The sequence below is a fragment of the Ceratotherium simum genome, chromosome 25 (genome assembly GCF_057802395.1).
Source record: "Ceratotherium simum simum isolate JZ-2026a chromosome 25, ASM5780239v1, whole genome shotgun sequence".
Lineage (NCBI taxonomy): Eukaryota > Metazoa > Chordata > Mammalia > Perissodactyla > Rhinocerotidae > Ceratotherium > Ceratotherium simum.
The window spans coordinates 17,781,639-17,794,330 of record NC_141924.1 but is presented as its reverse complement, the minus strand read 5'-3'; the positions used below and the strand labels follow the sequence as shown (position 1 = coordinate 17,794,330).

At 41.3% G+C, this 12,692-nt stretch overlaps 1 protein-coding gene across 2 annotated transcripts in view; it reads left to right on the top strand.

Annotated features, from left to right (window-relative positions):
* Positions 1 to 12,692, top strand: part of POLR3B (RNA polymerase III subunit B) — a 113,500-nt gene that overhangs the window by 92,443 nt on the left and 8,365 nt on the right. For both annotated transcript variants that reach the window (XM_004418058.3, XM_087448998.1), the window contains 3 exons: positions 7,071 to 7,174; positions 7,809 to 7,975; positions 11,996 to 12,109. In XM_004418058.3, coding sequence (XP_004418115.1) covers positions 7,071 to 7,174; positions 7,809 to 7,975; positions 11,996 to 12,109 — 385 coding nt within the window. The remainder of the gene's footprint in view (positions 1 to 7,070; positions 7,175 to 7,808; positions 7,976 to 11,995; positions 12,110 to 12,692) is intronic.

The window sequence follows — 12,692 nt, the reverse complement described above, 5'->3', positions numbered from 1 at the left end:
TCTTGAGCCTTGCTTTTTCTGATGGTTAGTGCATTTATTAGAAGCATGAGCAGATTTCCTGCTTAGTTTTTGTTTTTGTTTTTTCAGTTCTTTTACAAAAATTATCTGTCAGCCTAATAAGGAATTCCCAAGTTAACTTTCATTTCAGTGCTCAGGCAAACCAAATTAGTATATTTCCAGATTTCCTCTTACTTTTGCTGCCATACATGATGGGGGAAAAAGTGGGCTCCTTTGATGTGGGGGGAAAAGAAGCACTATATCACTTTCCTGAAAGAACATTTCTCAGTCTCTCATGTGAAAAAGGATTAGCACCTCCAACAAAGGTCCTGTAGATCACAGAATCGGGCAGCAATGCCAAATAGTATTCCTAAGGAGAGGAAAAACTGTATTTGAGCAAGAGTGTTTGTCCTGGCAAACAGAAGCTTTGTAATAACGGCAGATCTGAGATAGTGGCATATACTCCTCGGTATCTCCCCCTCAGCCCTCCGACAGCTAGTTTAAATACAGTGAAGTCAATCCTTGTTTTAAAATAGAAGTATAGTCTTATCAAAATGCAGTTTTTTCCAGGGAATGGTTCAGTGTATCTTTGGTTCATAAGAATTATGCATTTACGGATAAAATTGTTTGGAAGATTCATCTTTGACCATCTCTTGTTCCACAAAAGTTCCATTATAAGGTCACTTGCTTCCATTCTATATTAATAAAAGTTATTCGACAACCTGCTGAATTAATTTATTAAAATTTTGATTGAATGTTTATTAGAAGAAAAGAAAACCTACCATGACTTTCCAACCATTGAAGAATCCTTATCCAGTACACATAAAGAGGCTGTGGGAAGTAAGAAAATGTTAATTCATATATGGCAGAAAAGCCAAGAGCAAAGTTTGTTTGTTAAACAAGGTTTGGTTGAAAACTTTGCTTTTTCCAGACCTTCATTTATTTCCTTTTTCTAGATTATGTTTTCTCAAATTGAGAGAATGAAAAGACTGGGATTTCAAGTAATGATAATAACACCTTGTACTCATGTAGCACTTGAGACCGTCTAAAATCCTCTCCGCTGGGCTGAAGCTTCAAAGTCGGATGTCTTTGGCTCCCTACTTCGCTTGATCCTGCTTGAATGAAAGATTCAAAGTGGGAGGGAAGAAGGGGGCGATGGAGCTAACAGTGTGAGCCCCAAGATAAGGTGTGTGGTGCCAAATGATCCTTCAGAATTTTGGTCCAAAAAGAAATTCTGGCAACTCTTACTTCAGTGTTAGAAATCAGGATTATTTTGTCCACGTAGACCCCTTATTGTAAGAAGATTTTAATTTACTTTTTTAAGAACAAGTTTTGGTCTTCACTAACTAGGCAGTAACCCTCTGACCTTTCAGTAAATATCCGACTAAAGCTTTGAAATTAGGGTGTTTAGTGTTTTATGGCCCAGAATAAAAATCTCCAATTCTGTTTCCAAATATTATAGCCTCAACACATTTTATTAAGCTCTTGACACATTCAGCCGTGTGTATTTTGTAAAGTTCCTATGGTTATTGTTTTACAATAGCTGCTTCCAGAAGCATTGTAAGGGTTTCAATTAATCAGCCCTTTGTGGGCTTCAGACTATGCAAATTTATCACATCAAACCATTCAACTGCTCCTGGGAAAGCCGTGTAAAAACTGTATTGTCTTCGAGCGCCTCCTCTCATTTAGAGTGATGTTTTAATAAGAAAGCTAATCAAGTTTTCTTATGCATTATTTATCTGTTAACATGTAAGGAAGAGCCGAATTAAAATTATGTCAACCAGGATATGGTAAGTGATGTGATAGATCTGGAAGAGATTCAACCACAGAACAAAGCTAATATGATTCAACAGTTTTTGTCTCCTACCCTCCCCCTCCGGATTATTTAAGGTGGTGGTGTGAAAAATAAAAGAAGGTTAACTCAATAACTAGAAAGGGGGAGAGAAAGAAAAGAGTTACCACCTGTGTTAGTCTTCACGTTTTGATTTAGAGGTTTACATTTCTGAATATGTAAAGGCTTATCGAGAGGAGTTTATTCAAAGCAAAAACATTTCGTACTTAATACAAACAGTGGAACTGGAAAGCGTTCCTGCTGCTTCTGTGGCCCCATTTACCGCCATATTCGTCAGCAGTAAACTGTTCCACGCTGGAAGTCTGCGGCCCAGGTCCTGGGAAGTTCTGAAGTTATTAGGAGGCACCGTCCTGCGAATGTGAACTGGTCTGAACAGCCTGCCAGAGCGAGCTGCTTCTGGGCCTCTTCAGCCAAAGTTAGTGCAGCTACAACTGCTCTTTCCATTCATTAAGTTGGGCTCCTTTGCTTTGCTAGTTTGCTTCCTGCTGAGAGTAATTAGGTTTCTTATATAATAATAATTCCTTGTATTTAGATGCTGCCTTTCTCTAAGGACCTTAAAGTACCTCTCAGACATTAGCTCATCTGTTCTTCTAACAATTGCCTCATGAGATAGGTGCTAATTATTCCCATTACAAAGACCAAACAACTAAGGCTCACCAGAAAGTGGCGCCTTCCTCCCAGGTAACACAAGATCAGTTGAACAGCACAGAGTCAAATTACGCTCTCCCAATTCCTTGATATCCTGCCCTACATCTGAGAGTCCCCGGGGTGATGAGGCCTTCACAGATGGCTTCCCCCAATTATGAACCTCAGTACCGGGCATTACAGAGCGATCACTCCTTTACTAAACACCAACCCTCTCCTTGTACTGTGACTGACAGAGAAAAAGCACAGCATCATTTCACCCTTTGTTTAGTGCAGAGGGTGTTCAACTGTGCAGAATAAACAGCCTTGTCTAACAGATAAGGACCTGCAGAAAGTAAAAGTAGGTAGTTTAGATTCTGCTTAGTATGATCTCAGCAGAATGTACTGCCCCATTTTCTCTGCATCACTCAGAGCGTTAGAACGTGGCAAGCTGAATTGTATAAATGTTTTCATTTTCAATATTCAGTCTGATTACTCTGCATAGGACTCCTCTCAAGTGAAGTGAGTCCCTGAACCTCTTCCTGTCCCCACCTCCATCACAGCACTTGTCACACAGCATGTGCTAACCGAGGGGAACGATTCTCTCTCTCTTCCTCACTCAGAAAAGGAAGAGTAATGATATGGATCAACCTCCGAGTGGTAAATGTAATCCAAAAGTGGTTACACATAGAAAGTAGACTTGCTAAATAAAAATTTTAAAAATTAAAAAGTGAAGCAGAGTGTGATATTAAAATGAGACCTGGCTATCAACAAAATAGAAAACCATTTGCTACTCGGTTCTCAACACACTGAAGTCACATTACGAACAGCCCTTGAGTTAAAGGTGTTATTACAGTGGTCTTCTACCACTTGCTACTTGCTTTCCTGTCTTGATATGGTAGATAGATGCTTTAGTCTTTTTACCTTTTTTCTTTTGTTCTTACCTTTTTTTTCTATTTGAATTGAGATAGGTCCATTATACTAAAACTAGTTTTTAAAAAAAAAGCCAAAAATGACTTTTGAACAAATCAGTTGCTGTTTATAATTAGAAATACTTCTAAGAATGATTCATCAGATTAACTGGACTTTTGCTGGGTAAACCTATTCTTAAAATGATTTATATGTTGTTCTGCAAGACCACAGACATAGAAATAACAAATCGGTGTAAGAGCCTCCAGTGTCTAGGGCATGACACAGGGAGAACTGTGACAGTAGGTCTCCAGATTTGCCTTTCTTGAGTGGCTTTGCGCTCAGGCTTGAGGCTTCTTTAGATTCCCTAAATTCTTCGCCTTTACAACTTGAAATTAAGATTGATGCTGATGAAACAATATTTTATTGATTGGGTATCTGTAGAACCTTTCTGCTCTAACTTTCTGTGTTCCGCTTTTTCCTGATTATCTGTTTTCATTTGGTAAAAGTTCTGTAGTGTAGTCTGTGCTGTAATTCCCAGTTGGCCCCCGTGAGTGCATTAACTGTTCCTGGGCCTGTTACACTGTTGTATTTGCATTTCACTGCCAGGAGGTTGTGCTATAAACAATGGGGTTGGGACGCCAGCATGATGAGCCAGGGGATGAAATTTCATTTTAAAATCTGAAATGCTGTGTAAGCATTTAAGGTATGAATCGGTAATTGTCGCACAACAGCTTCCATTCGATATGGTTTATTTGTAGTCCATCCTCTTTTCAAGGATCCAGGGGAGTGTTAACACAGTGAAGCATACTGCATGTCATTTACATTTTTAAACCAGCATTAAAGGAAAGTGACTATAACTTTTAAGAGTTCTAAATATTGGAAGAGATTTTTATGTCTGTGTCCCTGGAGAAAACAGTTTTAATTTATCATTTGAAAATAAGAAAAGAAACCTTACTGCTTTGACTAAGGATTTGAATAATTCTGACACAGAGAAATACCTTTTAAAAAAAGAAAAGTCTGGTTCTAAGATTGAGAACACTCTTCTCCCCACTAATGAATTCAGTAAAATACAAACTTAAAAATCATCTGTCTAATTTGAGATTCGAGATCATCAAATTCTGTCTAAATATTTTGTTTTAACTTCTAAGCTCATTATGGTTTCTTTGTGTTAACTTGTATTAAAATCTGTCAGCTATGACTGGTCTCATAAGCACAGTCAGCGGACCAGAATAAGTTAATTATTTACTTGTGTCACTAGTGCTCTTCATCTAATGAAATGCACAGCTGTGTTAGATCTGCAGTTGGATGTGTAGCTTCCATTGTTCCGCAAGTCAGCAGAGGGTAGAAGCCGCAATGATGGAGAGCCCTCAGTTCTTTCTGCTGTTCTGGCTTTCTGTGTCGATTTCATGGATCTTTTATCATTCACTTTCACACAAAACAAACAACACAGGGCTGTCTGCTATGGGAACCATCTTGGCATATAAAAGGGTTTTCAGAGCCTAAAGTAATTTTAAGTTAGCTAAGATTTAATTTTTGGCTTACAGGTGCCCTTGATTTAGATGCGGCCAAAGCAGTTCCTATAATGGAATGAAAAACGTCCGAAAGTTACGTATGTGTATTTTTAAATGCAATGTCAGAAAAGGGCTGATAAGAAAATAACTTCCCAGAAAGGAGGCTCTATACTAAATATTAATCAGATTTCAAGCAGAGTTATTGGAGATTCAGATTTCAGGGGAACGAGCATTGCTTTCATTTTAATCAAAAAATAAAGTTAAATTTTCTTGATTAAAACATGTCAACTAAAACTGAAAACGCAAAATGCAAATCATCTCTCTCGTCACCCTCCCCCAGGATAAGTCTCTCGTGCTTCCTCGGTGGGTTTCTGTACCTCCTGCCCCTCACTCCCACCTTCACTTGTTGGGAGGTGAACAGGCAGCTTCCTCCTGAGCAGATGCCGACATCCCGCTGTGAACTACTGCTGAAGAGGTGCCGAGGTTTTCCTTTGGTTTTGTTTTTAAGGGATATCACTGAACCCTCCATCTCTCCCTGGCCAAAATGATATTCTCACCCCAGCACGTCCCGGGCCGGCCTCTTCAGGAATTGCTGTGTTTAACATTTCGTTCACTGCTCAACAATGTTGTTGTCATGCACCTAGATTTACAATTTGATCTCTTTCAGAGTGGATTTCCCAGTAGCCATAATGTTTTGTCAGATAATTCCAGTGTGGACAAGATGGATTTTTGGAGGGAAGAAAGAAGGGTCACACACACTCTGCTTGATTTAAATTCGAACACATGGTAGCTGAATCTGAAATAAAGTGGACTGAATGTTTCGGTTCTTCACGTAGGAAAGCATACGTTCCTTATAATAAACAGTACAATTTCAACCAAAAAGCCAATTAAAGTACCTACACGCTCTAGAATTCAAGTCCACAAACCTAATTACCATATTGTTGGCAGCCACTAGAAATCAGAATATTAATAACCAATGTTAAATAGGCAAATGGTGTTCTTTTTCTTTAGACTTCAACTCTTGGTGATTATAACACATCACAAAAAATTTATTTTAAAATAGTTTGAGTAATTATGTAGAAATCAAACTGAGAAATGATAAGTTTCTTTGAGAGCACTTTCTTTTCAATAGGAGCAGATGGGTGATAACTTTATATAGAAGGGAAAAGGAATTTTGTCTTACTAAATTTGAAAGCATTTTTTTGCTTAGTGCATTGCCATTGTACACTAGTTTTCCAGTTCTAAATTATGTAGATTGTGGTTAACGATCTAAATTATACTCCTATTTATCCAAGGAAAAGAAATCAGAGGAATTAAAAACTATTTAAGCAACAAAATCCCCTAGAGATTAGAATCATATTAAGGAAGTAATAAAGTGCAGTTAAGAGACTAGCAGGAGTGTGCATAGAGTTGGTAGGTTTTCGTTTGTTCTGTTTTTGTTCTTAGAATTCCATTTCTAATTCTAGCCTTTTCTTCCAAGAATAATTTGCCGTTTAATTTTCTTGTTCAACTTTACAGCTTCCATCAAAGATCACTTTTCTAATGTGTGATAAGCTGTGGGAATTAAAATTCCTTAGGGCAGTCTAGGCTCAGCCAGGGAAGCCCTGGCAAAAATCAGCCAACCAGCCAGCGCTCTGCAGCCAATAGGTAGACCTGTTAGCACATCAGCCACACATGAGTACTTCTTGTCACACAGTTTTTTAAAACCACAATTTAAACACACCCATCATTCAATCAGTTCTGTGTTTGGTGGTCAGAGAACTTGGATTCCTTTGATTTGGGTACAGTATATAGCAGATCACAGACTAGCTGACGAGGCGCAAAATTGCTGCTGACTTGAAGTTTCGGGGACATTGACGGGACCAGGGCCCAGTGAAGTTGCTGCTGTTCGGTCTCCGTGGCACGAGAGGTTGGGCACGCAGCCTGACGGCACCATTGTGTGTCATGCCAGCAGGCCAGTCCGCAGGCTGCAGGGCCTTTCTGCACCGACAGCCGTTTTTGAACTGTTTGTCCAGCAGGCTTGTTGGAAATTGCTTTTGCCAGTCTTGATAGGACCATGGGAAAGGTTTGAGAGCAGTGGGAATAGAGATAGCGGCGGGGAGATCCCAATTAAGTACTGTACTCTTCCTTTCTGCTGATTTGCTTTACATGGCATGAAATCTTCTCTCCCCCAGGTGTTTGTGGCTTGATCGTCCCTCAGGAAGACATGCCATTTTGTGATTCTGGCATCTGTCCGGACATCATAATGAACCCACACGGCTTCCCATCACGAATGACGGTCAGTACGTTTTTCAGAGGCACTGCTTTTAAGGAAGAAAGCTGGCAGTTGGTTTGTAGTGAGTGGTGGCAATGGGACCCTGAAATTGATTTTCACAAAGGGCCCTTTGACCTCTTGCCAAATAAATGGGTTCGTAGCCCCTGACGATGCTGGACTACTCTCTTCTACATAGAGAATGCAGAGCAGGCCTGCCCTTCCCTTCGAGAGCAGTCTTCTGAGTGATGGACTTACCCTTCATCAAAAAGAACCCCTTATGTGAACCTAATTCATCTCCCTTTCCATCATTATTGTTTTGTAATCCTGGCTCCACCACTTACCGGCTGTATGACTTGGGAAAGTTGCTTACCCTGTCTGTACTTCAGTTTCCTCATATATAAAGTTAGGGAAATAATAGTACCTATGTCACAGGTGTTTGGGGAGGCATAAACTTAGATCACACATGTCAAGCTTTTCCAACAGTCTGTTCATACAGTAAGAGAGCGATCAATGTTTGCTGCTATTAATTTATCACTCTTAGTAGTAGTAGTAGTCTCATAATCTTTTGGGGAAATAGGAATAAATATTAATAAATTCTGAATAAACAGAATTCCTATACCACAGGAAGGTGCTCACTTAATTTGTTCACATCCCACAGGTGGGAAAGTTAATTGAGCTGTTGGCTGGCAAGGCCGGCGTGTTAGACGGCAGGTTCCACTATGGCACTGCATTTGGAGGCAGTAAAGTGAAGGATGTGTGTGAGGACCTCGTTCGCCATGGTTATAACTACCTGGGGAAAGACTATGTCACGTCTGGCATCACAGGGTAAGTGAGTATTTAGATATTTTAAAGAAAAAGTATCATTTTATTAGGATAAGTGGTAAGAGCCCTTAAGATACAAAGCTTCACTCCTTTAAGAAATCTGGTATAAGAAAATCCAAATTTATGATGCAGGTGTTAGCTAACGCTATGGTGGTAATCATTCTGCAATATATAAGCGTATCAAATCAACACGTTGTACACCTTAAACTCGTGCAGTGTTGTATGTCAGTTATATCTCAGTAAAACTAGGGGGAAAGAAAGAAAAGAAAATCTAAATTTAGAAAACTGATAAATTAAGTCGTGCTGTTTTACTGGTGAGGCTATCGTTTAAAAAGCAGAAAAGATTAAATTTGCCAAAATAGTGTTTCTGCACAACTTTTAAGGAACCCACATCAATTGTATATAATGCAGAATCCCTTACCTGTTGACCTTTCTCTGCATTCATTTGATGAATATCAGATAAGTAGTGCTCTGACAGATGGCCTGAGGCCTAACCTTTGCACATTCATTCACTACAGATATGTTAACACCTAACATGTACTAGGTACTGAGTATGTAACAGTAAACTAAATAGACGTGGGCCCTGACCTGTGGAGCTGACCATTGAGATTTGTTACTAGACATTACAAATAACAGAGAAAAGGTAACTTCTCAGCAGATCCTACCCTGAATACTTAATTTAAAACTACAACCCAGTATTGTCCATTTCCTGCTTTATTTTTCTCTGTAGCATTCATTCATCACTATCAAATATACTATGTAATAATACTATATAATATTATTGTCTGTCTTCCCAACTAGAATGTAACTTCCGTGAGAGGAGGGCTTGTCTGTTTTGGTTACTGTTGTATTTCCAGTGCCTAGCACAGGGCCTCACACACAGCAGGTGCTCCATAAATATTTGTTGAATAAAGGAATGGAAACAAATAAATACACGTACAAATAGCTCTTACCAAAATGAAGACAAAGAATAAGTTAGAAGACCCCTGTGAGGAGGTGGATGTTTCAGCAGCGAGAATAGACCATTGAAGGGTGTTTCATGCCGAGGAAAAGCGTGTTTAACACCTTACAAGGGGCAGATCTTGATAAGTTCAGAGAAGCGGAAGAGGCCAGACTGGCTGCAGTGCAGGGAAGAGGCCACGAAGACAGACGGAGGAGAGGCTAGGGCAGGGGAGGAGCAGGTCACACAGGCAGAGCGCTGGGTCTTCCTGTTAACCTGGGACACAGCTATCCCTGAAATTGTCGTGAATGACAGGGTTTGGAAACTCAACTCACACAGGGTTTTATAGGTCAAATCAGTTGCTTGAATTAAGACACACTTATGTATTTTTTGCCGGCTAAAATTCAGGGACAAAGTGTTTATACCATTCTTTGAGGTTTTAAACTGCTTGAACATGAGTGAAACTCAGCGTGGACGCATGTGTGAGAACACAGCTTGATTTTAGTGCTGCAGATAGACTATCCAGATGTGATTAACATGGTCAAAATCTGTATCTGTTAAAAATACTGAGTGCTTCCTAAGATGATCTATCCAGCCTATAATAATATGGATTTCTTGGGCCGGCCCAGTGGCTTAGCAGTTAAGTGCTCGCGCTCTGCTGTTGGCGGCCCGGGTTCGGATCCCGGGCGCACACTGACATACCGCTTCTCCGGCCATGCTGAGGCCGCGTCCCACATACAGCAACTAGAAGGATGTGCAACTATGACATACAACTATCTACTGGGGCTTTGGGGGAAAAAATAAATAAATAAATAAAATTATAAAAAAAATAATAATAATATGGATTTCTTTAAGTGTATCATACTTGAGATGTTATAGAAAATCACATTACAGGAAAAGAGGAATGGTCTATTTCAGAAAACGCGGTTGTCATTGCTAAACTGATCATCTTAGTCTTTGCTTCTCATCCAGAAATAATGCATAATTTGACCAGAAAGTGTGCAAAACCAATGAATCAATTTGGTGGACCTTCTGCACATAATTTTACTGAAAGATTTGGATGAATTATGCTCTCCTTCCTATAGACAGCTGTGGGCTATGTCTACACCACCTTCCCCTACACTCCCAGCCAGTGTTTTCATTTCTTTGTCATTTATCTTGGTGGCTAAGTTTGAGAAACACTAGTTTAGCGTGTTAGTTGAAAGTTCCACAAAGGGCTTGCAAACATATTCACACACCAGCTTTCTTTCCTTGTCACCTTCTTGAGCATGGCTAGGAGGCAGAATTGCCTGTGGCCTTATTCCGTTGATGATGGAATGGCATTAGGTGACAGAGTTCCATAAATTCTACCGTGAGCAGCCATACTACGGAGGAATAGAGTCATTCATTATTAGAGCTGGAAAGGACCTGGTCTGACCGCCGTGTTGTACAACGCAGAGAACTGAGATAAATAGGTCACGTGATTACCATGTGCCGGAACTGGGACAAGAATAGGGTCTCCTGGCACCCTGTCCGCGTGCCTTCCACTGCACTCTGCGTCTTCCAGGAATCTGGCCGAGCTTACGCCAGCGGGGTGGCCTGATAGCTGCGGAAGCCTTTGCAGACGACGCTGAACGTGTCGTAAGGTGCACCAAGCAAGTAGGGCCAAGTGCTTCACGTGCCGCTCTGCCGAGTCTGCTGCTTCCTTTGCTCCTTCCACTCCTGCGTCGTGCTGTAGCCTAAATGGACTTGGTTCCAGACCGGCCAGTGTGGCGGGGAGAGCACTGCGTTTGAACCCTGCAGCACCACTCACCAGCTCTCATCTAACCTCCCGGACCTCTGGGCCTATTGCTTCATCTTGGAAGTGGGGATGACAGTGTCTCCCTCCTGGGTTTTTGTGGGGATTAAGTCGTGGATTAAACGACACATGGCAGGTGCTTCCTTTCTTTTGAGGAAGGGAGTTCCAGGGCAGTTAAAAAATTTTTTAAAGGCATTGATCCCCTGGCTGCTCTTGCTCCAGATTAAAGAAAAGAGGTTTCTTCTGTCAAAGCACTTAAATAGTCACTCCTCTTTTTAAAACTCTTACTACAAATTTTCTAAAGACTCATTGAGTCGGCCATGTAAGAGACATTACTGAGCACCAGTTGTGTGACAGGCAGGGTCATTAGTGCTAGAGCCCCAGCGGCAGAGGAGACAGAATGTTTGTCCTGCAGAGTTGACTTCCTGTGGGGAAGACAGGTGATAGTCGGAGGAATAATAAGTGTATGCTGTATTACCAAACAATGATAAGAGCTCTGAGAAAAATAAAACCGAGGTAAGAGATGAGACAGTGCGGAGGCACAGCGATGCTGGGGTGGAAGGAGGACTCCTTTAGATGAGGTGATGAGGGAAGGTCTCTCTGAGGAGGTGAAATGTTTGACAGAGCCTTGTGAATACCTCGTGGAAGAATGTTTCAGGCAGGGGAAACAGTAAGTGCAAAGGCCCTGAGGCAGACAGGCTTGCTGCATTTGAGGAGCAATGAAGAAGCCAGTGTTGCTGCAGTAGAATGAGTGATGGGGAAAGGGAATAGGAAATGAGTCAGGGGTGGGCAGGAACCAGATTATATTAGATCTTATGACCGTGATACAAAATTTGGGTGATAATAGATTCTGAGTGTGATGGGAAACCATTGGGAATTGAGAGCAGAAGAATGAGCTGCTGTGATTTATGTATTAGAAGGAATCACTCTGGCTTGTTATGTGAAGGCGAGATTGTTGAGGGATCAGAGTGGAACCAGGGAGACCAACTAGAAGATCATCTGTGGTAGTCCAGGTAAGGAAGGATGGTGGCCTGACTAGGGTGGCAGCAGTGAAGGGGGACCATCCTGTACACGTTGTTTCACAACCAGTTTGAATGATTATGTCTTAATTAAACAGTGTGTCCGTGGTACTTTTATATTTTCAGATCGAGACTTTTCTTTCACTGCAGACTGAAAATCATTCTCTCCCACTCAGTCATAAACCTGTTCATAAACAAATAAGGACCTGCCAGTGCTGAGTCGAGAAGGCTGTCTCTTGTTAGCCCAAACTTAGTTTCTTAACCCAAAACTCTGGCCTTTCTTTCAGTGAGCCCTTGGAAGCATACATCTATTTTGGTCCCGTGTACTATCAGAAACTGAAGCACATGGTGCTGGATAAGATGCATGCCCGGGCCCGGGGACCACGAGCTGTCCTTACCAGGTGAGAGAGAAGCATTTGCAAAAGGAATTGATGGTGCCATCGGGTCTACCTTGCATGCCCCGGATATAGCAAGTAGACTCAACGAAGTTTCTGTTTCCCTGAGATGTCAAAATTTGGGGTGTTAGGCATCAGCAACAGACATATATGTCTGATTAACATGAGAAAACAGCAGCCAATTAAAAACCATTTCATAGGGCTGGCCCAGTGGTGCAAGCAGTTCAGTGGCCCGGGGTTTGCCGGTTCAGATCCTGGGCGCACACCGACGCACCACTTTTCAAGCCATGCTGTGGCAGCATCCCATATAAAGTAGAGGAAGATGGGCATGGATGTTAGCCCAGGGCCAGTCTTCCTCAGCAAAAAGAGGGGGATTGGCAGATGTTAGCTCAGGGCCGATCTTCCTCACAAAAAAAAAAAAAAACCATTTCATAGACACGAGAGCAAACCCACCGTAGGTCTCGCCAGTGGTCTCCTAACACAGTCATTTACTGTGTACCAATTTGCAAATATGGTCCTTTTCGACAAGGAACATGTATAGCAATGTAGATGCACTTACATACCCACACACGTGCAGATACACCTGCAT